The sequence below is a fragment of the Mchenga conophoros genome, linkage group LG1, assembly GCF_057382185.1.
Source record: "Mchenga conophoros isolate Kocher_MC1m ecotype Shallow Benthic linkage group LG1, M_conophoros_male_GT1.1, whole genome shotgun sequence".
Lineage (NCBI taxonomy): Eukaryota > Metazoa > Chordata > Actinopteri > Cichliformes > Cichlidae > Mchenga > Mchenga conophoros.
The window spans coordinates 29,268,729-29,296,278 of record NC_140526.1 but is presented as its reverse complement, the minus strand read 5'-3'; the positions used below and the strand labels follow the sequence as shown (position 1 = coordinate 29,296,278).

The following is a 27,550-nucleotide window of genomic DNA, read 5'->3' as shown; positions in this document are numbered from 1 at the left end:
CATTTCCCCCTCCACTGACACATTTCTCTGGACAAAGAACATCTGATGATATAAATATATATAATATATTCACATAAGGAGACATCACAAATGTTTTTAATCTTTATTTCAGCTGATTAACATTATGTGCTTAAATAGATAGACTAAAATAGGAAGGGTAAAATTTACAGAATAATCTGATTTATAATGTTCTACCTTATTCCATTGCCCTTAAAAAGTGTACTATGAAAGTAACATGAAAAATATTGAAAAAATGTCACGTGAAAGGTAAACATCTGTATAATGGCAGCAGTGTATTTTACACAGTGAATATAACAAGTGTTTAAAAAAGAACTGATAATAAAGTTGCCAATAACAAGATGTTGATCATTTCTAGAATACACACATCTACTATATACAATTATTTTACAGTCTGACCATTGCACAGCCGTGGTTGTGTCTCTGCCTTTGTTTATGAACTGATTTGAATTGATTTGACTATGTGTTTTTCTAAGCAGCTACATTCATATTTGGACACATTTCACATTTGCAAATTCAATTTCGGAAATACAGACTTGTGTGTGTGTCCTTTCTTAGCGGGCATATATATATATCTATATATACCTCTCTATATATATGCTTATATGCTGGAGTTATCCACAAATGCTTGATTGTGTTACACTTTTCTGCTGGCCTGGAAGACTAAATATTCTTGTACATTTTATTTAAACATGGCTTGTCATTATGGCAACACCATTCCTTTTCCTTTCTAGCTATATCACACTCGGATTGTTGGCATGGAAAGTGCTCAAGAGTAGAAAGTTAGCACGCTCTTGTGGTTGCCTCTAATGAGCAGGGTGGGTGGAAGGTCCTTTGTCAGGATGTCCAGCCAGGCCATGTAGAGGAAATCAGAGATCGTTTCTTTACGAGCTATGGGCATGCTCCTACAGGGGGTCAACAGTGTAAACAAATATGTTAGACATTGTTCTTTCAACACTGGATTAAGCTTGGTAGTGTTATTCAGACAATATATACTTACACAATGATTAAATTGGCTGATCTGGAGTGTTCCTTGAGGAGCTCATTCAGTCGTACCTGGAGGTGTGTCTGTAACCAAGCGACAGTTATTTTTTTTTAACAATCAATTTTTTATTTTGTTTATATTGATATGAAGATAATACATGATATCTTCACTGTAGCCTGTGTAAGGTTATTACTTAGTGTCAGTGCTTTTTACCTTCTCCTCAAACTCGCTTAGCTCTTTGTCGGTGACCTTCCAGGGCTGCTCTTTCTGCAAGGCTCTAATCTGATCAGCGTCTTTGGACCCTTCATGCAGACGGAAAGGCTCAATCATCTCCTGTAACTCCTTCAAGCTGGAGAAATGCAAATAAGAACATGAGCTTTCTCTATAAATGTTCTTTTTCTCCCCTAAACTTGTAGCATGCTGATATTACAATGTGATTCAATTTTACTATTACTACTTCAGCATCTGGTTCGCTGTTACTTGTGCATGTGAAAAGAAATGGCAGTTACCTTTCAGACCTGGGCTTGATATGTAGGTCATCAAAGACATTAATGTCACTGCAGTTGATTCTAAACTTCTTCAGCAAGCCCTTCATCCTGCAAGTCAAATCACCCCGCACTGATTAGCTGTCCTATACATGTACTTCCTCATTTTGGTGTTAATGCTAAATAGCATTCCAGTAACGTTAGCAGCACATGAATTTTCATATCTTGCCAATTAATGTATCCAGTCTAACTTCCACATATTAAACTGTAATTGATATTGAAATATTAATTAGTTTACTCACTCCTCCTTATCCAGATCACTGCGTCCAGGCTGTCCTGCCATGAAGATCCTCATTTTGCAGTCTTTCCACTTCTTCCTGGTAGTGAGGATGTAGGGGAGGAGCAGTGTAAGACCTGAGAGAAGAGAAGCACATTTTTTATTTATTGGTCCGTGTTGCGTCTTTCAGAGACTACTATTTTTTAAAGATTTGGCTTGTTTCATATATTTTTGTCTCCAGTGATATCGAGGAGAATGTTATGGATTTGGATCTGTTACGAACTTCAGGCAGTGTTCATAAAAATGATCCAAGAATTACCTCCGTCATCAAACAGCCACCACACATCAATGGTGCCTTTGGGCTGTTTCTTCTTGAACTGAAGACTGGCTTCCACCAGCTTCTCATTCATTTTGGCAACCTGTGGCGGTGGAGAGCCACACACCGACACTGGGAGAGAGAAAGAAAGGGAGAAAGATATGAGAGCAACAGCAGGAGGGAATATAATTCACTGTAAAGTCGGATATGAAAACTATCACAAACCAACATTAAGAGATGACTCTACATCACCAGAAATGGCCGTCTCTCAAGTTTAATGCTCCAATGAGTAGGGTGCATTTTGTATACTAATGACTGCCTTGTCTCGCTGTCTTGCCAAGATGCAGCTCAGGGATGAGTGTGTGTTGGCGTGTGCGTGTGAAACAGAGAAAGATTGAGCTACAGGCTGCAAGCAGTAAACCATCAACACTGACACAAATACAAGAAAACAGCCTCTGAATAGCTGTCTACTGTAACGACCACTATGCCTGAAAGGGTTAAAGAAAAAGTTGCATCAAAAGATGAATGTGATCTCTTAATATGTGGAAGCACGTTTCTCTTTTTCAGTCTCCTCCACACACAGACTCAAATAGCGTACATTTAATAAATGAAACCAATGACTCTCTTTTTTTTTTTTTTTTTTTTTTGGGGGGGGGGGGGGGGGGGGTGCTCACATTGAGACATAATTGAATCCGCCATTCCCACTAAAGAGGCCCCTGAGGCTGTAATCCAATAATACACTCCTTTTCGTCCACTTTGAAGAGCATCTTTTAAGAATGTTCCTTTAACCCAGACAGCAGAGTCTGGGTTAAAGGAAAAAAAAAAAAGAGAGTCATTGGTTTCATTTATTAAATGTACGCTATTTGAGTCTGTGTGTGGAGGAGACTGAAAAAGAGAAACGTGCTTCCACATATTAAGAGATCACATTCATCTTTTGATGCAACTTTTTCTTTAACCCTTTCAGGCATAGTGGTCGTTACAGTAGACAGCTATTCAGAGGCTGTTTTCTTGTATTTGTGTCAGTGTTGATGGTTTACTTGCACATAAACCACTACATTAGACACTAATGTGTCACTCCATCCCCCGCCACCCACTGGTCATTTAACGTTACTGGAGATATATGACGTGTTTCATTGTAATTATTGTTATTTAACCCTGTTATGCATGAATTATGACAATCTCAATCTGGATTTTTTCATTAAGTATTTTTATTTTTCATACCTAAAGATGAATGTAAATGTGAGGCTGTCATAATTCGTGCATGAAAGGGTTAACCATCTCAGGCTCAAATTAAGTTTTTTTGTTGCTAATGCACAACCAAGTCCGGCAGTGGTACTTCTGAGTAAAAAAAACTCATAAGATATGTATGTGGGGTAATCAGGTTGTTAGTTTTTAACTGTTGCAAATCGGCAACGTCTGGCTTGAGAGGGTTAAATAGGAGTTAGAGACAGTCGTAAGATGGGTACCTCTGGTCGTGAGCACTTGCTGAGATGACTTCCTGGATTTCCTGAATAGTCCTTTTCCCTTCCCTCCATTTGGCATCATCTCATTCTCCAGAGCCTCTTGCTCCTTTGCTGCCCTTAGCATCTCCTCTGAAAAACAGAATGGGAAACATGACTGTGAATATGTGTTACACAAGGTAGGATCCCTTTTCTTATTGGAAAACAAATCTGCAGAGACACAGCTATAAATGGCATTTTTTTAAATATCTTATCTGTGAACTACCTGACCGTTGTAAACCTTTATTAAAAGCTTCTAATCTACAGAACAAAGTATCTCAGTTTATCAGTGTTTTTATTATTACAAAGGGTTATTGTGAGTTGTTGTGACAGATGTACAGCAGTTTCTTACAACAGTTTTTCTTAATTTCTTGGTGGTTTGTTTTCTCTACCATGGGTATGTTGATGCTGGAGCTCTTGCGGGTTAAATAATTTAAAGCCTAACGACAATATCATACAGACCTTCTGCCTCGACAATGTGAGACACATCCAGTCCCTGGTTCACCCTCAGCATTGCGGTCCCGTATTCAAAGTCAAATGCATCGCTGTCAACAAGAGAATAAGGATGCTAGTTCAAACACAGATCTCCTGTTTATGCTTAATTACCTTTATGCTTAATTACGGAGGTTGTGCTTTCGGTAGTCTGTGGTGTACATGTGTGTCATATACAAATACAATAGCTCAAAAACTTTTGAATGAATTCTTATGAAAAAATAAAAATTCTGGCTTACATCCACTAAGAACTTCAAGGTCAACTTCATGATTAATTCGCTGAAAATTGACAAAAACCCTTATAACCCAGAAACTATGACACTTACATTTGTTGTGTACAGTTGGTGTGTGTGAAATGCATAATTTAAAATATGTCACATTTGACCTATGACCTCCCCTTTAAGGTCATTAGATTGATCTGAAGGTCAAAGTGAGAATAATGCTATATAGAGTTATTAAATGCTAAGTTTCTAATTTCCATTTGCATTAACAATGTGTAAGCATATGGGGAAGGATATATGGGCATTTGAAATATCACATTATTATGGCTTTGTAATGTACATTATAGGAGCAGGTTATAAATGTTTAAGTACATAACAATGTGAATACATCCACAATGTTTATTTGTATGTTCCTAAAGATTTAAATGGAATTTACTGTGAAATAAATGCTACACATGTATTATAATGACATATTAAAATAGATTTCAAATGATCAAATAAAAGAAGCCTACACTTTGCACTGGTTTTTTACTGCACTGCAAACTTCATAAAGTACATTTAAAAAGCACAGAGAAAACAAAATAAATGAAATGATAACTCTCAATGTGCTTCTCATTACTGAGTGTGTTATTGTTATAAAAATGTATGTGTGTGTGTTTATTCAGCACTTACTGAAGTATTCCCACGTAACTCTGAACTGCTTCTGCCCCGGCAGTCCTCCAGTTTTTCTTGAAGCCTATCATTAATGTGTTAGGCTTCATACGGCCAAGACCAGAAGCCTATGAGGAAGATATAAAATCCCAAATCACAATGAGCTGTTAAGTGAAGCAATACAGACACCATGTTACCCTGGGGTTATAAAACCGAGTGTAAAACCTTGATTAAGAGAGGGAGGGGGGAATGATTTCTAGAAAGCTTAAAAGTTTCCAAGCGAAATAGACTGTAAGGCTGTTTTACTGTCAGATCACTCAGCAGACCTCACTTTATCTTTGCCGGAGCTCATCCAAATGCAGTGTTAATCAGTTATAGCTTTTAATCTGCCGTGTTGTTTGAAGTAAGCTATCCGGACAATCATAAGAGGCCTTATCTCGACGGTGCAATAGTCTGAGCCATACCACTGTTTTTCCGCTCCGAACTTTTCTACTGCACATATGTCCTGGCCAGATTTTTAAGACTGCTCTAGATCAACAGATGTAGGGTGCTGTTTGGAAGACATGGGTCAATAAAACCTGCTTCTGTGAATCTGCTATCATATTCTCATCAAAACTCACGTTACACATTAATACGCTGGATTATTGTGGGTTAACTAGATTTTTTTATTTACCTCTTACATAAATTATGACCATACTGACCTGCAGCAGACTCTCAGCCCCTTCTCTGAAGTTGTCACAGGCCACGGCAGCGTAAAATGCCTTACGTTTTTTCTTCTTAAGCAACAACTGGTTCTTCTCCATTGCATTGTTCATCTCGTCAACGGTCTCTGATCTGGGGCCCTGAGGAGATCACACCATACGGCTGAATGTAAGCGTTTTTGTGAAAGGGAAAAGCGGTCCATCTTTTTTTATATTCAGAAAGTGCACCTGACCCTAAACTTTAGTGTCAGACAGTTGGCATTTCCCTCATTCCTACTTCACATTCTTTTGAACATCCACTGCATGCTAAGTCTGCACTCTGATGAATTACATTTGCTTGATTTTGCAAATCTTAATATAAATGTGAGGTTGATTTTTTAAATCAAGATTTTAAGACTGTCTGAGATTGCAATATTACATACCACAAACACTTCGCAGGTGATGCATAGTCCATAGTTCTTAGAGAAGGAGTGAGCCAGATCAAGGAGAGCCGGCCTGCTTCGTGTCGAACCCGTCAGAACTAAGATCTGAGGCCTGAAGACGGGAAATAAGAACATTATCTCCTTTTTTTTTAGGTTTCTGAAAATCCCCTTGATTGAAAAGTTTTACCTAACGTAAATTATCTTTGAAACTATTATGATAATAATGTTTCTCATATGTGCTTGCAGGAATTGAGTGCAGGATTTTACCTGAAGTTCTTGACGTGATCCTCCACGCCTGACAGAGATAGAGCATTGCTGACTGCACTCACAAACGTCACCGCTTGCGTGGACGAACCCCAGTTTACATCTGAAGATAAAATCAGTCCGGACAGGTTAGCTCTACTTCTCCTGTTGCACAGCAAAAATCCTTCCAAGCAATCAAATAAGCTCACCGGGCTTCTTCACTGTGACATATATGTAGAGGAGGAATTCAATGCCATATGTGAGCAGAGCAGCCCACCAGTTGATAACAAACATAACAACGCAACAGAGCAATGCTCCCATCAGGGACAGCCACATGTTATAGTATTTATATGCCGGTCTCCAACCTGCATTAAAACAAAGAGCAATGTGAGAAAAGTGATGGAAAACAGACTATATATAACAAACTCCATTAAACATAATCCACTGCTGAAACAGCTCGGTTTGTCAGGTAGTGCTTTATTTCCTAAATATTTGAAGTCACTTATACAAAGTAATGGATTAAAACACTAACAGCAACAAAAAATGGTAAATGAGGATAGGGACAAGCAGAACTACCTGATTTTACTAACATAATTTTTCCTTTATAAGCTACTTTTTAGACACCCACCTGGAGATTTGGCATAAGATGCATGGAAGCAGGAGAAATTGATGAGGGCATAAGATGCGAGGAAGAAGTTTGAGATGATAGGAGCGATTGTGTTGAGGTCACCTGCACAGACAGAAAATCTCTGTCACTTTAAATTCTTTCACAGAGCGGGAATATCAAACTTAAACATGAACCAATATGTATCTGAAACAGGTTTGTGAATATACACAATAAGCAGATTGCTAAGAAGGAGTTTTAACTGTATCACTTTGCATGGACGCCACTTGTCAGATGAAATCTTCCTTTCGTTGTTTGGCTTGTTTAGTTTATGTCAGTGATCTGTTGATGTGTGAACGTGTTTTCTGATTCATTCAAACTGGAAGACTTTGTTAGCTATGTGGTTTGAGACAAAGCATGAAATGTTGGTTTAAGGTTGTTTGGGTGGTATGGTACAGCAGCAGCGAGCTCACCGATGAGAATGAAAGCAACAGAAATGATGAATGTGAGGACATAACCACGGATTGGCTCGTTGTTTTTGCCGTGTCCTTTGGCAAAGAAGTGCAGGGCCCTGTAGATGTTGTCTTTACACAGTGCCTGAGGAGAAAAGAAATGATATGAAGGAAAATATTTTCAGAGGTTAAGAGCAACAGGTTTGCTTCTCTATGACTTTGCATTTTATTGTAGTACATTTAAAAAAACAGTGGCGATCTACTGACCTGGAAGACTTTAGGCGCACTGACAAGGGAAGCCAGGGCTGATGACAGGGTGGCTGAAAATGTTCCAGCAATAATGAGAGGACCAAACCCAGACACCAAGGTCATGACCTGAATCAGAGGTGATGAGAAGATGAGAGCATTACAGATGACGAAATTGAATTCTTCTTAAAAGTTTCTTTATTTAGAAAGTTGTGTACCTGGAAGTTATTCATCAAGCCAAACTTGCATTTCTCTACTTCACAGGAAGAAAAATCGTAGCCGAGTTCACAAGCAACCGCTGTTGAACCGTTGCAAATTACTGGTGTTGTGTGATTTATGATGCTGGATGAGTTGCCTGTGGCATCACGGACAACAGTAGCAGCTGACCAGTCGAAGAAAAGAGCAGATGGATTAATTAGCATTTTTTAGATAAAATTTGTGCTTTCAGGACACATTTATATTCAGGGACATAAGTGATACTGATTGTATGATCCTGGTAAAACTGTATCTGCCCAAGGTAATGCTATACACAGTTTTACTCATTCCAGTGAAGATTTTATTTCACTGGAGCTGCATTTAATCAAACATGTCACTTACCGACACAAAGAGCCATAGCCAGATAGGTGAGACCAGTGATCAGGATGGCTAACAAGGTACCTTTGGGTAGTGCAGCTTGGGCATCCTGTGAAATAATAAAGATTTGTGTTAAATTATGCAGATCTGTGCTTGACAGTTAAATACAATGACTTTAAAGAAATGTATTTATGTAAAACAAATAAGTTTGAATTAAAAAAATAAAAACTCTTTATTCAAGCCTATGTTACGTAGCAGTTAATGACCCCCATGTATTACTCTTCTCTGTATGAAAAAGTTACCCGCAAGTCTCCAGAGATGTTAGCTCCAGCCAGGATCCCAGTTGCCGCAGGGAAAAAGATGGCAAATACTGAAAAAAATGTCTCACCGTCCCTAAATGCTGGAGTAAAATTCTCTAAGAAGATTTTGGCTGTGAAAAGAGAGAGTGAGGAGAAACGGCAGGGGTTAGCAGCACTTTGTGAGTGAGTGGGATTATTTGTAATGAAAAATGTGTATCGGTTTGGAGCGGATGTCTCACATCTGTAATTGAAAAACCCCTGGGCTTTCTTTTCGTTGGTTGCAGGAATGACTGTTCCTACAAAAACATTCACTATGGCCACCAGCAGGATAACCAGAAGAATAATTTGCGCCTGTGGTGAGAAACAAATGCAAACAGTTTAAGCTTTTGTACAAGTAAACGAGACTGGTGAACAAACAGCACCGTTTTTTGCTCTAACCTTTGCCTCCCATTCCATCCCAGCAACTGATATACCCAAGAGCAGCACAATAGTAATACAGCCAATGATCCTGATGTCGTTCATTTCATCCACCATGATAGCAGAGTTCTCCTGTGTATGACAAAACCCCCCCCCAAAAAACAATATATCTATATCTATATATCTATATATATATATCTATATCTATATCTATATATATATAGATATAGATATAGATATAGATATATATATATAGATATATAGATATATATCCTTCTACAACAGCCTAATCAATATAACATGTCTCACCTTGAGCAAGTCGACCACTGTCTCAGCAAATCCCACCACATACATGGATACGCCCACTGCATTGGCAAATGCAAAAATAAGACCAATCGAACCACCGAACTCTGGTCCCAAACTGCGAGATATCATGTAGTAGGCACCTCCTGAAATGGCAATGTAACGCACACAGACACATACAGTAGGGAATGATTAATAGAAAATTCAGTGACTGGTTGATTTAATGTCAGGATAAGTTAAATACAGCTTTAAAAAAAATACAAATAAAAAGTGCTTCAGGAGCTCATATTCAGGTGTTGTTTGGAACTTTGTGCCTTTATCTTTATCTTGAAATTTCGCTGCCTTACCTCCTCTCACCACACCATTAGTACAAATAGCGGACATGGAAATGCCAGTGATGGTGGTGACCACACAGCTGAGCGCGATGATCACAATTCCCAGACCTGAAATGCAAATATGCAAATAATCACTTTTGTAAAGTCCAGCTACAGCACTGCTTAGTTAGGTGTAAAACACTCTGTGTGTGACATGAAAGCTTCCTCCCCACAGTTAGCTTTAAAAGTGCTAAACTTTAACGTCTCATGGGAACCCCATGGGTTACCCAGCTGATCTATAGGTTCTGAAGCAATGAACAAATTAATGAAGTCATACTCAAAGCCCCACTCCTATTTTTATTTCTCTCACTTTCTCTCTCATCCACACACACAAACACCACTATCTACCTCTCCCAACAGACCTTGAGCAGGTATAGATCATTAAGGGAGCTCATTAATTATCCTTTAATTATCTCCAATCCCTGCAATTACATGGAACAGCATCGGCACTGGCCTTGACAACACAGACCTCTGGGATCGGTCTGTTTTTGCCCCAGATTATACATTTTCACCAGGTAAATAGATTATTTTTTATTGCGTTCACTGTTTGATAAGGGCTGGAGTTACAGGCGGACTCATTTTCAGCAAAAGTGCTCACACACACAAAAAAAACATTACTGTGGGCTTAGTGGCTATTTATGTGTGCGTATGTGTGTATCGTTGCCACACTCACCCCAGCCTGCTTGACCAAAAACCCAGGACAGACGGATGAACAACATGACACCCCAGATGTTGAGCATGCATCTCACCTGTGGAAGAGAGCAGTGTAAGTCTATTTTTCTCACTGTGTTTCATGATTTAATGTTATTTCAATTTATGGAGTAAATGTCACTGAGCATAATTTGGCTTTTAATTACAAAAAATCCAATAAAAAATATGTTGGGGGCCTTTTCTGACCTTTGTGCCCTTGAAACACAAAAGCAAGATCAAAATCATGTCCTGAGCAAATGCAAATCATTCCCAGATTCTGGTCTCGAAAGCGCCACTGGGCCTCGTTGTGTTATCGAGACCCACAGAGCTTCATCTTTGGTTGAGTGACCATGGTTAAATAAAAAAAGAAGCTTACCATGACCTAAAATAACTTACCAGGACTCCTCTTATCCAGCCAAACTTTACCATGCCCTTCATATCGTCAGTGGGAGCAGCAGACTCTAAATCGTCAGAGGGGGTTCCACTGCTCCTCTCGCCATCGTCCTCCAATGTGTCTGGGACAGAGATCACCCCGTTCTGGAGGAAGAATGAAAACACAGAAGGAAACATACATTTTCACAGTAACTAGATGGCATTTTTGGTGTTTATATGCATAATCCGCTGCAAGAAAAGGGGCGGCATTATAAAAAGTTGTGGTTTTTGTTTTCTCATGGCAATAAATAGGTGGTTGTGTTTTTTCATTTTTTGCTGGCAAGGGTACTAAAATATCTTTTTTTTTAAACCATCCAGGGTTGCAAACCTAATTCAGCCAATAAACCTAAATAATCTTACCCATTTCTTAGACAATGTAGCCTTATAATAATTAAAAAAACAATAAAACTTAAGTGTGTCAAGAGTGCTGGTTGTCATTCAGTTGTAAGAATAACTTTTGTTGTCCTTTTTAGTTTCACAAGTTTTAAGATAAGGCCCTAATAATTGGACTGTGGCTACTGCACGGATGTTTGAAAGAATAAACATCTGTAAAATATATCACTTCACTTTCTAATGAAGTGTGCAGCAGAGGAGGGAAAAAAACCCTGCAGTTAAAACGTCACTGATTTGAATTTGGAGAAAAATGGGTGCAAGCTATTTTCTGCAGAATGGCAGGTTGTGGACAAAACAGGCTTAACAGAGGAGGAGATTGGGTGCCGACCATAGAGGAAAAACAGAGAGATCTTATACATCTCACACATCTACATTCACTCACCTTCTGAAACACATCATGGAGCTCCTGCAGGGACGGTCGCACAGCTCTGTGGCCACTCATGCTGCCTGCATTGCGGTAGAAGTCAATGTGGGGCACGCGGTCCAGAGTGTCATGACCGAAGGCGCTGATCACGGAGGGTCGCACTGTCCTGTGGTCATCGTTGGTCTCCTCATAAACTGGAGGTTCATCCAGGTTGGAATCATAGGCAGAGTTGATGTGCCCCCCCTTGTTAGAATTGAATCTCTCCATCAAGAATGCTGAGGGAGACTCTCAGATTTAAACCGTCAAGGATGAAAGAACAGTCTAGTCTTCAGACATCCAAAAGTTTCAAAAGCGCAGAGAGCTGGATCAACTTGGTGTGGTTGTCCTTGTTTACTGATGACTAGGCTATGATCTATGATCAGACTTGCAGAGAACTCTTCTGATACTCTCAGCTCCTTGCAAATGAGCTGGGTTTCTTTCAGATGGCTTACCTTTATACCATGTATCCCAGGGTCATACACTGGCTGTCAGCTATTGGCTAACTTACTGGATCAACCCTCAGAAATCCGAACAAGGGGTGTCAGATATGTCCTTGCTCCATCGTAAGGGACACAAAGACATTGCTTAACTATTAACCAAGTCATAAACACCAAACGAGAGATAAAGGTGCTCATTGCCTGAGTGCTGGAGAATTGATTACTAATATTATTGTGTGAAGAGTAGGGTAACAGCATATGTTGTTCTGTGGTTGCAGTTTAAGTATAGTATTTCCTCAGACCTATGGATGAATCATTTGGAAACATCCACATGGAAGTTCTCACTAAACAGGTTTCAGACCCATTATGATGTGTATATTGTAAAGAGTCTGAAAAAGATAAGGCTAATGTAGGCCAATAGAAAAATATACATTTCATAACATATGTTTGCAATAAGATATAATCCTGAGGAACGGTGTGATAACAGGAGAATCTACGTGTGACTAGTATACTGGGCCCAGAGTTATATAGCGGATTAAATAAATGTCTCTAATGATTCTCTTTGCTGCAAATTGTTATGGGGGAATGTTAGTGAATTGGCGAGCTCAGAAGAAATGGCCATATTAATGGGGAAAATGGGAGTTAATATAAGACCATGAATAACAGGAACATGCCGGAGGCCTTTCACCAGAGCCACATGACTTCTGAAGTGCCTTTAAAAGACCTTTTAACAGGTAAACTTCCTTATTACTGATACACCACAGTGATTTATGCACCCAGTGAAAGGGTGGATAACGACTTGAGATCTGACCTTGGCTGTATTGCGGGCTGACAAAGATACTCCAGCATGTGTTTCTATATCTAAGTTGAAAGGAGACAATCAATTGTTCATTGCCTATCAAATCAGTGTTTCAAAGTTTTTATGGTTTAACACATGAATGATACTGACTGAGTCATGCTGAAGAAAAATTTCCATGTGGAGTGTAAAGATCTGCACACTAGATCTCTCCTCTTCCCTTCTGCCTCCCCATCTCGTTTTTTTTCTTAATCAGACTCAAAAAGCCTTGTACACCTAATAAATAATAATAATAATAATAATAATAATACATTTTATTTAAGAAAGCGCCTTTCAAAACACTCAAGGACACTGTACACAAGCAATAACAACAACAAACGTTATAATTTACAAAATAGTAAAGCTAAAACGTAGAGCAAATAAATAAAATAAACTAAAGTAGCAGGATGGAAAAGTTTATGTGGATTAGGCTATTGTGAACAGGTGAGTTTTGAGTCTGGACTTAAAAAGAGGGAGGGAAGTGAGGTTTCTTATCTCAGGAGGAAGGGAGTTCCAAAGACGGGGGGAGAGCAGCAGAAAGCCCTGGACACTTTGAAGCTTATGGATAGATTTTTGACTAAGACCAAAAAGAAGAGAGTTGCAGTAATCGATCCAACTAATAGAGATATTAGTCTTAAGCTTTGAGACACATGTTCATTCCCAGGTTTACAGTGTTTTTGGTGGTTAAACAGACCCAGGCCTTGTCTCATTTTACACTGCGGCTTTCTTATTAGAGTCAGTGATCCTCAGGCCTTGCTGACTCTCCCGCAGCCGGGACATGAAATTGCTGCGATTCTTTTTTATTATCCAGGCTGCTTGACTTTTGCCAGATCTGCTTTAATAAATTCACAGTATACAGCTTTCCTCAGAGAGCTGTTGAGCGGACACTGTGAGCCTGTGGTAGCAGGTGCATATGCACCAATTTGTACAGAGAACAAGGGAGTCTGCACTCTCGTTAACATCCAAATCACTTGAAAAAGGCAGAAAACCCCTTTGCATAATCTATCAAGCCTGCAATGTGAAAATATTAGCAGACAAGATTCTCGGCATTACATCTTAAACAGGAAGCAATAGACTGCAAATTAAAGAGTGGTCAAACCTTTTAGCTCCACTCATCTATTGCACTAATTGTACTGCATTATGGCATTCAGAAACAAAATAAGTGACCTGGACTCAAATATGGTCTATTTAAAAAAAAAAAAAAAAAAAGACAAGAAAATTTTAAGTGCTGGATAAATGTTCTCTCTTTTCTATAATCTAGCAAAGACCAAACGTGATCCTTAAAATGAAAAGGAGAAAAAGTCAAACGCGAAATAACTCGCAACTTCTGGCTTTGATGGCTGTAATGTAGCCTTTGATCCAAGAGTAGCAGCACTTCTCTGAAAATTCAGCTTTTTTACATAACTACTACATGTCACGGCGGGGTGCGCCGGTGTGTGTGGAAACAGGACCCAAAAGCAGATGACGATGAGGAGTAGTAAGGTTTTAACAGAAAGGTGAGGCTTTATTGAGATGACGGCAGGGAAAAACCAGGAAACCAAAGCAAACTGTCAAAACACTAAGAAACAAAACACTAAAGGTACTGAGACCAAAAAACTATAACTGTGGAGAACATAAACAGGCAAAGGCAAAAACTAAGGCTAAGGTCAAAATAACAGACGAAAACTAGAACTATGGCTGAGGTAAACAGACGAACCGACAATGGCATGAAGAAAACAAAAGGCTTAAATACAGACAAGAGGTGATCAGGGGAAGTGGGGGACACATGGGGGAACAGCTGACAGACATAAACCTAATGACAGGACCAGGAGAGGAAAGCTAAATACAATGAACAAAGAACACATGACATTGTCAGAATAAAACAGGAAATACTAAAACTAAACATGACAACACAACTTAACAGACCTAATACATGATGAAGAAATACAAAACCCCAAAACATAGAAAACCAAGGGAACAATAATAAATAACAGCTTAAACTAAAGCTAGATAGGAAATAACACAAATTAATAACATATCACAAAATACAAAGAAAACTTAGAGTGCTGGGTCGGAGACCCAGCCTGTGACAGAGCCCCCCCCCCCCTCAAGGGCGGATTCCAGACGCCCGAAAACACCCAGAAAACAAACACAAAACCACAAAAAACCCACCCAGGGCGGGCGGAGGGGGACCAGGAAGGAGGGCCGGAAACAAAACCAAAACACCGGAAGCACACAGGCCAAAAACAACAAGGGCACAAAAGTCCGAGACCCAGCTTCAGGAGGGCGACCATGAACCCAGCAGAACAGGAGCAAACGGCGAAGCAGTTCAGGCGGCCGCCCCAGAGGTCGACAGAAAAGCAAAACAGAGTCCAAAAGTTCGGGAGGCCGACCAGGAGGCCAGCGGTCCAGCAGTCCAAAATCCATGAGCTCAGGGGGCCGACCCGGAGGTCGAGAGCACAGCAGGTCACAGGACATCAGTTCAGGTGGCCGACCCCGATGGCAACGAAGTCCAGCTGACGGCCCGGAAAGCGGCCGGCGATTCCGAGGGGCAAAACGAGGCTTGGGCGACAGCAACACAACCGCAGAACCAGGTGAGGCCGACACAGAAACAGAGGCCGAAGCTGGACCAGGCGGAGGCGAAACAGGAACAAAAGCCGAGGCCGGACCTGACGACAGCGAAACAGGAGTCGAGGCCGAAGCCGGACCAGGCGAAACACAGACTGAAGCCGAGACCGGACCAGGAGACAGTGAAGCAGGAGCAGGACCAGGCGAGGCAGCAGCAGAGGCCGGACCAGGCGAGGCAGAGGCCGCAGCCGGACCAGGCGAAGACGAAGACTCTGACGAAGCCGGACCAGGTGAAGACGAAGACTCTGGCGAAGCCGGACCAGGTGAAGACGAAGACTCTGGCGAAGCCGGACCAGACGAAGACTCTGGCGAAGCCGGACCAGACGAAGACTCTGGCGAAGCCGGACCAGACGAAGACACGGAAGCCGGACCAGACGAAGACACGGAAGCCGGACCAGACGAAGACACGGAAGCCGGACCAGACGAAGACACGGAAGCCGGACCAGACGAAGACACGGAAGCCGGACCAGACGAAGACACGGAAGCCGGACCAGACGAGGCTGAAGACACGGAAGCCGGACCAGACGAGGCTGAAGACACGGAAGCCGGACCAGACGAAGACACGGAAGCCGGACCAGACGAGGCTGAAGACACTGAAGCCGGACCAGACGAGGCTGAAGACACGGAAGCCGGACCAGACGAGGCTGAAGACACGGAAGCCGGACCAGACGAGGCTGAAGACACGGAAGCCGGACCAGACGAGGCTGAAGACACGGAAGCCGGACCAGACGAGGCTGAAGACACGGAGGCTGGAGCTGCAGCAGACGAAGCACAGGCTGGAGCTGCAGCAGACGAAGCACAGGCTGGAGCTGCAGCAGACGAAGCACAGGCTGGAGCTGCAGCAGACGAAGCACAGGCTGGAGCTGCAGCAGGCGACGCACAGGCTGGAGCTGCAGCAGACGAAGCACAGGCTGGAGCTGCAGCAGGCGACGCACAGGCTGGAGCTGGACCAGGCGACGCACAGGCTGGAGCTGGACCAGGCGACGCACAGGCTGGAGCTGGACCAGGCGACGCACAGGCTGGAGCTGGACCAGGCGACGCACAGGCTGACGCTGGACCAGGCGAACCTGACGCTGGACCAGGCGAAGCAGAAGCACAGGCTGAAGCCGGTCCAGGCGAAGCAGAAGCTGAGGCTGAAGCTGGACCAGGCGAAGCACAGACAGAGGCTGGACCTGGCGTAGCAGAGGCAGAGGCTGGACCTGGCGTAGCAGAGGCAGAACCAGGTGACAGTGAGGCAGCCACAGGTGGTGGCTGGACGGGCTCCTCAGGCCCCCCAGCCGACGTGGCAGGAGGCTGTATAAATTGCAGCAACACACAGTCTATATTGGGTGAAATGAGTTTATATGTGTTCTCAGACTGAGGTGTGGCAGAACCAGGCGAGGCGTCGTCCTCAGGCTGAGGCGCAGAAGCAGCAAGCAGTAGTGCAGCAGGTGGTGGTCCTGCAGGTGGCGGCACGGGAGCCGCAGGAGGTGGCGCTGCAGCCACAGGTGGTGAAGCAGAAGGTGGCTGGACGGGCTCCTCAGGCCCTCCAGCTGACGTGGCGTGAGGCTGAACGGGCTCCTCGGGCCCTCCAGCTGACGTGGCGTGAGGCTGGACGGGCTCCTCGGGCCCATCAGCTGACGTGGCTTGAGGCTGGACGGGCTCCTCGGGCCCATCAGCTGACGTGGCTTGAGGCTGAACGGGCTCCTCGGGCCCTCCAGCTGACGTGGCTTGAGGCTGGACGGGCTCCTCGGGCCCTTCAGCTGACGAGGCGTGAGGCTGGACGGGCTCCTCGGGCCCTTCAGCTGACGAGGCGTGAGGCTGGACGGGCTCCTCGGGCCCTCCAGCTGACGAGGCGTGAGGCTGGACGGGCTCCTCGGGCCCTCCAGCTGACGTGGCGTGAGGCTGGACGGGCTCCTCGGGCCCTCCAGCTGACGTGGCGTGAGGCTGGACGGGCTCCTCGGGCCCTTCAGCTGACGTGGCTTGAGGCTGAACGGGCTCCTCGGGCCCTCCAGCTGACGTGGCTTGAGGCTGAACGGGCTCCTCGGGCCCTCCAGCTGACGTGGCTTGAGGCTGAACGGGCTCCTCGGGCCCTTCAGCTGACGAAACTTGAAGCCGGCTGGGTTCACCCGAACCCCCAGCAGACGAAACTTGAAGCTGGCTGGGTTCACCCGAACCCCCAGCAGACGAAACTTGAAGCTGGCTGGATTCTCCTGAACCTCCAGCAGACGAAGCATGAAGCTGGCTGGGTTCTCCTGAACCTCCAGCAGACGAAACATGAAGCTGGCTGGGTTCTCCTGAACCTCCAGCAGACAAATTGTGAGGCCGGACGGGCTCCTCGGGCCCTCCAGCTAACACTGAAAAAGGCTGCACAAGCTGCACCTCCGTCCCCGGCTCCAAAACGGCCTGGTTTGCAGTCCCACAACAGTTTAGCTGAGCCTGATGGCTAGCATTTCCTGTGCAAACAGTCTCTTTGCAGCCGGGCTCATGAACCGAAGAAGCAGTGTCAGTTTCAAAAACCTCCTGAGAGAAAACATGAGGAGCCAAAATGTAATCACTCACTTGCGTTTGTGATACGGAGCGTCGGTAGCACGCACGCCGCTTTTTCTTAAGAGTGGAAGATGGCGGAGCAATGGGTGGAAGTCCCTGATAACTCCGAGGTCCCCCGAGAGCCAGTCGAGTTCCCCGGAAAGAGTGCTCGTGCTCCGGAATGAGCCACGGCTTCCACCGGAGCTCCTCCTCCAAGAGAGCGCAGAATATAGACTGGCGCTCGTCGTCGTCCAAGTCTATGGTGTCCGGCGCTTCCTCGCGCTGAACTGTGACAGGAGTATGGCGAGACTGTGATGAGGGCGTGGAAACTGGTGAGCTGAGAGGTGGTGACGCTGCGGCGAATCTCAGCGAACCGACACGAACACATTCAGGTTCCGGAGGCAGCAATGGAGATGACTGATTGTGGGGTTGTTGTGACTGGTGGGTGCTGGAAGCCATTTCCTGACTCGACAGTACCTGGGCCTGCAGCATCTCCTTTATCCTCGTAAAGGCATCAACTATGGCAGGTGAGTCCGGGAGGTGGAGAAGGCGGGGATCCCTCTCCATAATAGCTTCTGCAACATTAACCATCACCAGCTTGCTCTTCAAATCGGGCGCTGTAAAGATGCGGTCGAGGATCGCTTGGATACGAGCCGTCTCCTCCAGACACTCGGTGAGAGCAGCATCCGCTGGGTCCATACTGGTCGGTTCGTACTGTCACGGCGGGGTGCGCCGGTGTGTGTGGAAACAGGACCCAAAAGCAGATGACGATGAGGAGTAGTAAGGTTTTAACAGAAAGGTGAGGCTTTATTGAGATGACGGCAGGGAAAAACCAGGAAACCAAAGCAAACTGTCAAAACACTAAGAAACAAAACACTAAAGGTACTGAGACCAAAAAACTATAACTATAACTGTGGAGAACATAAACAGGCAAAGGCAAAAACTAAGGCTAAGGTCAAAATAACAGACGAAAACTAGAACTATGGCTGAGGTAAACAGACGAACCGACAATGGCATGAAGAAAACAAAAGGCTTAAATACAGACAAGAGGTGATCAGGGGAAGTGGGGACACATGGGGGAACAGCTGACAGACATAAACCTAATGACAGGACCAGGAGAGGAAAGCTAAATACAATGAACAAAGAACACATGACATTGTCAGAATAAAACAGGAAATACTAAAACTAAACATGACAACACAACTTAACAGACCTAATACATGATGAAGAAATACAAAACCCCAAAACATAGAAAACCAAGGGAACAATAATAAATAACAGCTTAAACTAAAGCTAGATAGGAAATAACACAAATTAATAACATATCACAAAATACAAAGAAAACTTAGAGTGCTGGGTCGGAGACCCAGCCTGTGACACTACACATAGAAGTGTTTTCTTGCAATATTAAACTCAGGTAATATATACCGTTTCATTATCATTAATAATAATGATAAATATTCAGGTAAAATAAACTTTCTGTATATATATTATCTTGATCAAATCAATTCAAACCACCCTGGTTTGAATTGATTTCAGTGTTAGCATTAACATTAACTTGCAAATAACTAAGAAAAGGGTATCCAAGAATCAGTTTTTTTTTATCATTTAAAAGTAAATTATTAAAGAACCTTTTAATCATTAATAACCATTATCAAACAATGATATATATCGAGGTAGGTAATCATTGATATGTTCATTCAGACAGGCTTCCACAGTTGTTCAAAGCGCTTATTTCGAGCCTGTCCACATTAAGATTATACATGCAAAAGCAACCCAGCAAACCCAGCGTGAACTGTGAAAAGATAAATAAACACCTTGAATATTTTTATGATTTTGAGTTTTCTATACAACGTGCCATTTTTAGCACCACTGTTCTTTATCAGAAGCAAATGCAATTATGGGGAGGCTTGTCAAATTATCTAACTCAAGTCACGAGTCTAAAATTAAATAGTCTTAGATAAAGCATTAGATCTGACCCCAAGGGCACTGACAATAACCAGTGCAGTGTTAAAATGAGGCATTTAAACTACAGTATTCACCTCACTAAAATGATTTCCTAAAGCTCTTGTACTAAAAGCAGCAGATTGTGTTAAATTGCTTTTGGTTTAAACAAAAATGTAACTTTTTGGATCTTCTGGCCTTAAGGTCATAGCTGTGAGGTCTGAAGATCGCAAGTTATAAAACTAATGATCGATAATCAGCAACGCTAAGGTACGTTATTCAGCCATGCCATCAACACATGATCTGTGCAATAATAATTTTGTAATCATTCATCAGCTCCTATTTCCATCAAACCCAGGAGCCAAAGATCCAAAGAACTGTCTCCTTGTTTTATTCCAGTCAATGAAGGGATAGCGATTTATAGTGTTTAAACGAATAAACGACACCGTCCGAGCTGACAGCAGAGTGACATATTACAAGACAGTGCGACGCAGAAACGCTTCGAAACACTTCCTGGGTAACCTTTGTTAGAATGTCGGGTTCATTTTTCTTTTAAGTGGTCTTGAGGGCAAATTGGGCCTTTTCCTGCTAAGAATAGATTTAAGATAAGGGTGTCACGTAGGTGACAGAGATAATGGTGCAATAATGATTGCATTCCTGACAAATGATGCGTGTCAGAGGGGATGAACAGGGTGGCCTTTCATTGTAAACTGCATGTGGGTTCTGCAGATCTGCTTGCGTCTGCTGTTGCATTAGCCCCCATTTCTCTTTAGACCGTACCATACATGCACATGCATATCATCATTTTCTGCATGAGGACCTATTTGTAAATGTTTTATTTAAAAATAAAATAAAAGTCTAACTGCTTCTAAATCTCTGATGGCATCAGCCACACAGGGGCGTGGCTGAGGACTCTAGGAACAAAATGCCTGCTCAGCAGGACCAACCATGGGCTTACCAGGAGCAGGGGTGTTTTAGGTTTAGTTAGGTTATTCTGTGCTTAGTTAATATTAGTGTGTTTTTGTTTTCCCCCTATTGTGTGTAAATGGTTTGGCCAAATCATTATAAAAGCTACCGTCATGTCTTTGTAATTAGGTCAGTTTGTGAGTTAAGTTGTGTCTCACTTTGTTTTATTTAAGTTTCTGGAAATTACTTTTCGTAGAGTTATATTTAGTTGAACTCTTTTATGGGCCTGTTAAGTATGCTTTTGAATTTTGGTAATTTTGGACTTTTTGAGGGTTAAAATAAAGAAAACCCTTTTTGAAGATACTTTTTTTTGCCTGTGTCCTCTTTGCTTTGGCTGCTTGGTCCCTCACAATCTCCAATATTAGCCTGTGGAGCTCTCTTGCTCCCCTTCCCTCTGTTGCTGCAGCAATGTTGCAAAACTGCTCTCCTAGCTTACGAGCGGGCCATGTAAAAAGGCTTGAAATTTTGTAGCATGTAGCGTGCTCACATGTAAAACAGATCTCCCCGCATAAGAAGCAAGAGGCACAAAACACAGAGACTTTGCAAGCAATATTTTAAAGTGAAGAAAATTCTATTTATTTTTACATCATTGGATCCAACGAAAATCAATGAGAAACCTCCACCACCAGCTGAGCAAGCGACAGGCCTGTCGTCATGATATGACACTCAAGCACACACACACACACGCATGCGTACGCGGGCACGCACGCACAAACAGGTGCTCTAATGTTTTCTAGATGAAGGCACATAAACCCATTGAAGGTCACAGTAAGGCAGAGTCACAGCGCTTAGGAGAAACCGTAGACCATAGAAATTAGCAAAGGAACACTCCAGACTTTGAGCAGTGGGCCGAATTACAGAATCTCTGCTTAGGACTGTTCTCTCTTCCTCTGTCTGGAAGAAAGACTGGAGGTGAGACCGAAACTACAGGAAAAAGATGTTCAGGTGCAGCGGGACGCACATCCCACACCTGTTTTCCATGTGACCTTTTCCTATGCAGGCAGGCGAGCAGTGAGAGTTTCTCCTTGTCGTCAGAAAACTAGCAGTGCTGAGAATGAGGAAGTCCTTCCAATTTTTTTTCGTCCTCATTTCGCTTGAAAGCTAAACAATGGAAGTAATGCTTGACAAGTCATAGAGCAACACTGCCACATGTATCAAAGTAAACAGTTGGGGTTGTTTTTTGTTCCTTTCACTCTGACACGTGATTGTGGCAGGATACAGTATACCATCATTCAAACAAAAGCAGCAGTACAAACTCTTGAGAGTTGATTTTGCATCATTTAGAAACAGTAACACCATAATGTAAATCACAGTTTGTCGTGTTGCCTTTCATTGCATGACTTCAGAGAACAAGACACCACAGAAAGGGACCGAAGTGCACACACACAGCAGCAGCAGCATCCATTTGGATCATCCACAGATTGGATTTGATTAGTCTACAAAGCACTAGTTAGACATATTACCCTGTATCCACTCGTATACATTCCTGTGCAGAACAATTTAGCTGTGCAGAGTTTCAAACACTCTCTCTTTTCCATTCTAAGTTCACATGAGGAATCTTGTCCCTGAGTCTTCAAACTATATCGTAAAAGATCCATTGCATCCTAATCTCCCACCCACTTCCATGAACATCCATGAACATCCATGAACATCCATCTCTTATTATCTATCTACAGACATTCATTCATCTCGCAGGTATGGGTTAAAGGGAGCTTCAGCCAAGTTCTGTGTAAATCGATGATTTGAAATACACACCCCCTGGCAGAAGGGCGGACAATATGACCACCTCGCACACTCACACGCATACAACAAACATGTAGTCGCACACGGACACTGAACAATTCACACACATTAAACAACACACGTGGCTTTGCTGTTGGAGTTTGGTATGCCACAGTAATGTCTTAATGGCGTTTCAGCGTGCAATGGTTGTGCGGAGCTTGTGTGCGTTCATGTTTGCAAGTGTGTGTGTGTGTGTGTGTGCCAGGACATCTACTGATGCGTGTGTCCCTGTGTTAAGTAAGGGCGTACTCAAACGTCCCTTTCTCCAGCCCCTCAATGCCATCAGCCCAGTTGGAGGAGGGCATACTGCTGTAGGGGTCCAGCAGGATCCTGAAACACCTTACTATTAGCAGCCCCAAAAACACCAGTAGCATCCCCACAAAGGCAAAGGCTGTCTTCTGCTCCAGAGTCAGAGAGTGCGCCATCATGTCGTTTCCGCTCATGGCAGCAAGGGAGTGGTTGTAGTGGACGCTGCTCATGGTAAACCAACATCTAGGTGCCTCATCTCTCCTCTGATAGGGTCAGGCGTTTAGAAGCCTGCATGTTACCTGGACAGAGTTTAAATGATGGTGTCAGCTATCGGCCATCATGTCTTGTGAGCAGATCCATTTCAATCAGTCTGTTTAAGTGCAACAGTTAATGCATAGACTGTAGAGAAATTCATTCAAGGTTTCCTGTATCTACATAAATGCCTCTATTGAACGTTCGAAGATTGATCTCTCTCATTCTACAGATCACCCCCACCCCCCCTGTAAATTTTGCAAAGAAATAAAAAAAAAAAAACAACAACCCCAAAACCCAAAGAGCATACGTGAACCGAGGAAAGAGACAGGCTCGACTCACTGAAAGCGAGGCATCACTACATGTCTTTAAGTCAGGTTAGAATTACAGTGTGTCGCAGTGCATAGCCAGCCGTTACACATAAGCAAAGCAGTGAGGAATGAATGACTACATCGCATCTTGTGAAGATGTGACGCTATATATGTTCCGCTCACAGGAATGGAATCTCTACCTGTTGCATGTAAGCAGATGCCTGCGCGACAGTGCAATTCCATTAGACGGTGAGAGGGAAACTGTAAATGACCAAACATAATCAAAAAATTGGTGTGGTCACCCAAGTGGAAGTCTGCACTTTCCCAATCCCCCAACCCCAACCCCAAAATCTTTCACATGAACACAAGCAGCAGGTGGCCAGAGTGAGAGGACAGGAAGCGGTGAGGGGGTAAAAGAGAAGGGGGATACATACAGATAGGAAAATGAACAGGGAGGACAGGGAAAGACAGACGAGGAGGAAGGAAGCAGAATGATGAGGAGGACACTGCACAAGTGTGGATGGTGAGAGAGAGTGAGAGAAGAGAGAGCGAGGCAGTGAGGTAAGGTAAAAGAGAGAGGGACTGCATTGACAGATTCTCTAGTGAGGATGTCTTAGGGAGAAAAAACAGGCGTCTCACCATCATTATCGTGCCATCCTTACAGACCTGTTGCTGCTGTCTCTTCCGAACAACTCCTCCTTCTTGAAGCCTTCAGATGTATATCCATTAATTCATCCATTCCTGGCATTCTGGATGTGCTAGGCTAACTGCTCATCTAACCAAAAAGCCAGAGGTGAAGAGATTAAAACAGAGGAAGGGAAGCGGAAGGCTGGATCTAGCTATTATATGTCTATTCTGAGAGATAGAGCTTCTGTCCTCATGCTCCTTTACTTGCTGCCCGCTGCTCATTATCATTCTGTTTCTCTAGCTCTCTCTCCAGAAGCACGCGCGCTTGCTCCTGCTGCATGGCAACCACTTGTTAGTCTCACTCAGCTGCTCTGCTGCCTCAGTCATTCACAACATTCCCTCCCACCCCAACCTCAGCAGCACCAGGATGAATGCAGCAGCATAAACAAGCAATCTGCCTCATCTGCTTCTTCTCTCTTCACTGTTCCTTCTCGGGGCTTATTTGGGGGCTTTCTCCAAAAAACAAAACGTCTCCAGCAAAAATCAAACAGGGATCTCCTGCTTTAGCAGGCAGGGGGAGTGCTCCCTCTGACTGCCTCTGGGCTGTAAATGCTGCTGCAAAGGTATTTTTGGTACAGCACAGCACTATCCTTCAAGCCGAGTTTGATGATGTGTCTTTAATTGGTGCAGTTGGCTGTGGCCAAATCGAATTAGCCCCCTCTCCTTAAAGGCTTATCCGAATGCAAGCTGCCCTGACACGGCGAAGGAGAAAAGCCAGTCATTTTAAGAGATATTAATGTAGTGAATGAAAAGCAGTATTGCACAGAAAACAAAAAACAGATCAAACAGCAAGTACTTGATTATTAACTATAAAGGAATGCAGCAGTGAAGCATCTGGCCATCTGTTTCATTGTTATTCAGTAGACATTCAGATGAACAATGTTGTTTGTTGTCACAGTGGTGCAGTGGCTCACATCTAAGGATAAGGCATGTCATGAGGGAGATTATCATCACCGATGCAACCTTAGATGGGAATAGTTCCTTCATATTGGATTCGTCCCTCTGCAGTGTAAATTTTAGTATTGCTTTTCTTGGATCAGCAGCTATTTTTTAGACTTATTGTTATTACTTTGCTGTATTCAGGTAGAAATAGGCAGCCTGTTTCAGTATTTCAGACAGTGTTTGCAATTTAGATGCCACACTGCACGGGCAGTTTCATCATTAGTCTTTTTACCTTGTTGTTCTTATCAACTTAAAGCCCAAAGGTTAAAATGAAAGTCTCTTAAGAGGTGCTATTGTGAAGATACAGTGGAGTAGTGTGTGGCTATCAGTGATGAAACGCATGTAAACTGCATGTTATTATCAATCCATTGATTGATAACAAATTTGCAGAGAGGATTTCACAAGTCCATTCATGTCAAAATTATCAGAAGTTCAATTACTTGCCTTTATCATATCATTAAATGCACCTTTACTTGTGTATCAAGGTGAAAGAGGAACTGCTGAGGCATTAACTTGTTGCATAAAGCATATTAGAATATTATCCAAGCGATCAGGAGAAAGGCTGATACTGAGAACTGTAAAACAATTATTCTAAACTGCTCTAAGAGAAACTTTAATGAATGTCTTTTTGGGGGGTTATACCGTCTCAGTACAAAGACTGATTTGCAAAGATTGTAATTACTCCAGTTGGCTTTCCCGTCAAACAAAACTGCTGCAAATACTACTTCTCCAGGGAGCTGCAAGTTAATCAAATCAAATTTTATTTTCATTAAAAAAAGAAAAGGTCTGGTACATTTTTGCACAAATACACAGGGCGATCGTGGCTCAAGAATTGGCAGTTCATCTTGTAATCGGAGGGTTGCCGGTTCGAGCCCCGGCTCAGACAGTCTCGGTTGTTGTGTCCTTGGGCAAGACACTTTACCGACTGCGTACTGGTGTTGGCCAGAGGGGCCGATGGCGCGATATGGCAGCCTCCCTTCTGTCAGTCTGCCCCAGGGCAGCTGTGGCTACGACTGTAGCTTGCCTCCACCAGCGTGTAAATGTGAGAGTGACTGAATAGTGGAATTATAAAGCGCTTTGAGGGTCTCAAAAAGCACTATATAAATGCAATCCATTATTATTATAAGTAATATATTTGTTGTGTTGAGGTGGTTCGGTCATCTGACTAGGCTGCCTTCTAGGTCTATCTGAGAGGGCACTGCTACCGAGAAGAGGCCCTGGAGCAGACCCAGGACACACTGGAGAGACTGTGTCTCTTAGATCATAGGTCTTTCATTTTAGGATGTGCAGATGTGACTTTTAGCTGCTTCCTTATTCACAAGGGGTCACTTCACATGTTTGATTTGGCAAAACTGAACCAGAGATCTTTTGCTTGTTAGTGTAAACCACTACACATGAAATACTTTGTCGTCATTGTTACTTTCATTCGGTACTCACACTCCAGCTTTAATTTATAGGTCTTGCTCCAATAATAGTAAAAGTAAATGTGATACTTTATCGATTAGTGATTGTTCAGCAGGCATGGTATGAATTGTGCACCAATCATTTGTGAAATGGATGTTATGCCATCAAGGAAATGAAGGATCAGTTTACTGATCTGATTTTTCATTTACAGAGTGATGCATGCAATTCACTGTATGTTAAATTTTAACCTATGCTCAGTTACAGGTCAGCCAGACGTACGGTTGTTTGCAACTTGTACTCTGTCACTCCTACGTGTAGCTCTTCCTGAATGAAGTGAAAGTGTTTTTTTTTACAAGTCAGTTTTTGAGTTAGTGGTTAGTATGCCAAAACCAAAGCAGTGAGGTATATATATATATATATATATATATATATATATATATATATATATATATATTTTTTTTTTTTTTTTTTTTCTATTTGTAGCTGCTGAACCAAAATGCAGAAGCAGTGTGTGGAAAAAAAAGTACAACCCATGATTGAGTAGCTTGTAGAACCACCTATAACAGCAATAACTAACTTGTGTGTCTCTTCGATTCATTGCGGTTAGCAAGGATTTCAATTATGCACAGCTCTCTTAAGTTCCTGCCACAGCATTTTAATCAGGTTGAGGTCTGGGCTCTAACTGGGCCATTGCAGCACCATGATTCTTTTCTTTTTTGGTCATGCTCTTGTAGATTTACTGTTTTGCTTGGAATCATTGCCCAATTTCAGCTTCATCTGTCAGACAGACAGCCTCACATTTGACTCTAAAATAGTTTGGCTTATAGAGGAGTTCAAACTTAATGACTGTGAGGTGCAGGTTCTGTTGCTGCAAAATAGGCCAGATCACCACCCCTCCACCACAGTACTGTGGTGATTTGCTGCGCTTGGTTTTCACCAAAAATTGTGCTCTACATTATGTTCAGACATCTCCACTGTCTGGTCTGGACATGACAAAAGACATGTAGACTCTGAGATGCTATTACTGTGTATTGCATCGTCTGACTTTGGGGTGAATTTACTGGGTCATTCACTCCTGGGAAGATTGTCACATATCTGACAGTTACACATAAGCAAAAAGTGAAAATGTT

The 27,550-nt window shown here is 42.9% G+C and overlaps 2 protein-coding genes across 2 annotated transcripts; both read right to left on the bottom strand.

The window, feature by feature from the left end:
* Nucleotides 1-89: 89 nt before the first annotated feature.
* slc12a1 (solute carrier family 12 member 1) lies at nucleotides 90-11,978 on the bottom strand. The gene is made up of 26 exons (XM_085273811.1): nucleotides 11,476-11,978; nucleotides 10,665-10,805; nucleotides 10,252-10,327; nucleotides 9,552-9,647; nucleotides 9,211-9,350; nucleotides 8,923-9,033; nucleotides 8,724-8,835; nucleotides 8,488-8,615; nucleotides 8,210-8,294; nucleotides 7,831-7,994; nucleotides 7,634-7,741; nucleotides 7,388-7,511; nucleotides 6,939-7,040; nucleotides 6,520-6,675; nucleotides 6,335-6,434; nucleotides 6,068-6,179; nucleotides 5,646-5,786; nucleotides 4,966-5,072; nucleotides 4,043-4,125; nucleotides 3,548-3,673; nucleotides 2,085-2,213; nucleotides 1,791-1,902; nucleotides 1,513-1,599; nucleotides 1,217-1,352; nucleotides 1,019-1,086; nucleotides 90-923 (listed from the first exon to the last, which is right to left on the bottom strand). Exons 1-26 carry the CDS (start codon nucleotides 11,722-11,724, stop codon nucleotides 788-790), a joined length of 3,129 nt encoding a protein of 1,042 aa, XP_085129937.1. The 5' UTR covers nucleotides 11,725-11,978; the 3' UTR covers nucleotides 90-787.
* Nucleotides 11,979-21,345: 9,367 nt separating this feature from the next.
* ctxn2 (cortexin 2) lies at nucleotides 21,346-24,393 on the bottom strand. Its single transcript, XM_085280975.1, has 2 exons — nucleotides 24,027-24,393; nucleotides 21,346-23,123 (listed from the first exon to the last, which is right to left on the bottom strand). The coding sequence occupies exon 2, from the start codon at nucleotides 23,052-23,054 to the stop codon at nucleotides 22,809-22,811; it is 246 nt and encodes an 81-aa protein (XP_085137101.1). The 5' UTR covers nucleotides 23,055-23,123; nucleotides 24,027-24,393; the 3' UTR covers nucleotides 21,346-22,808.
* Nucleotides 24,394-27,550: the final 3,157 nt, after the last annotated feature.

Excerpts from the sequence above, each read along its gene's own strand:
- slc12a1 (XM_085273811.1), bottom strand. The coding sequence starts at position 11,724 with ATGGAGAGATTCAATTCTAACAAGGGGGGGCACATCAACTCTGCCTAT. Across the intron at positions 9,648-10,251 it reads TTTTGGTCAAGCAGGCTGGG|GTCTGGGAATTGTGATCATC; the intron begins GTGAGTGTGGCA and ends TTTGCATTTCAG. Across the intron at positions 8,616-8,723 it reads GGGGTTTTTCAATTACAGAT|CCAAAATCTTCTTAGAGAAT; the intron begins GTGAGACATCCG and ends CTCTTTTCACAG.
- ctxn2 (XM_085280975.1), bottom strand. The coding sequence starts at position 23,054 with ATGAGCAGCGTCCACTACAACCACTCCCTTGCTGCCATGAGCGGAAAC.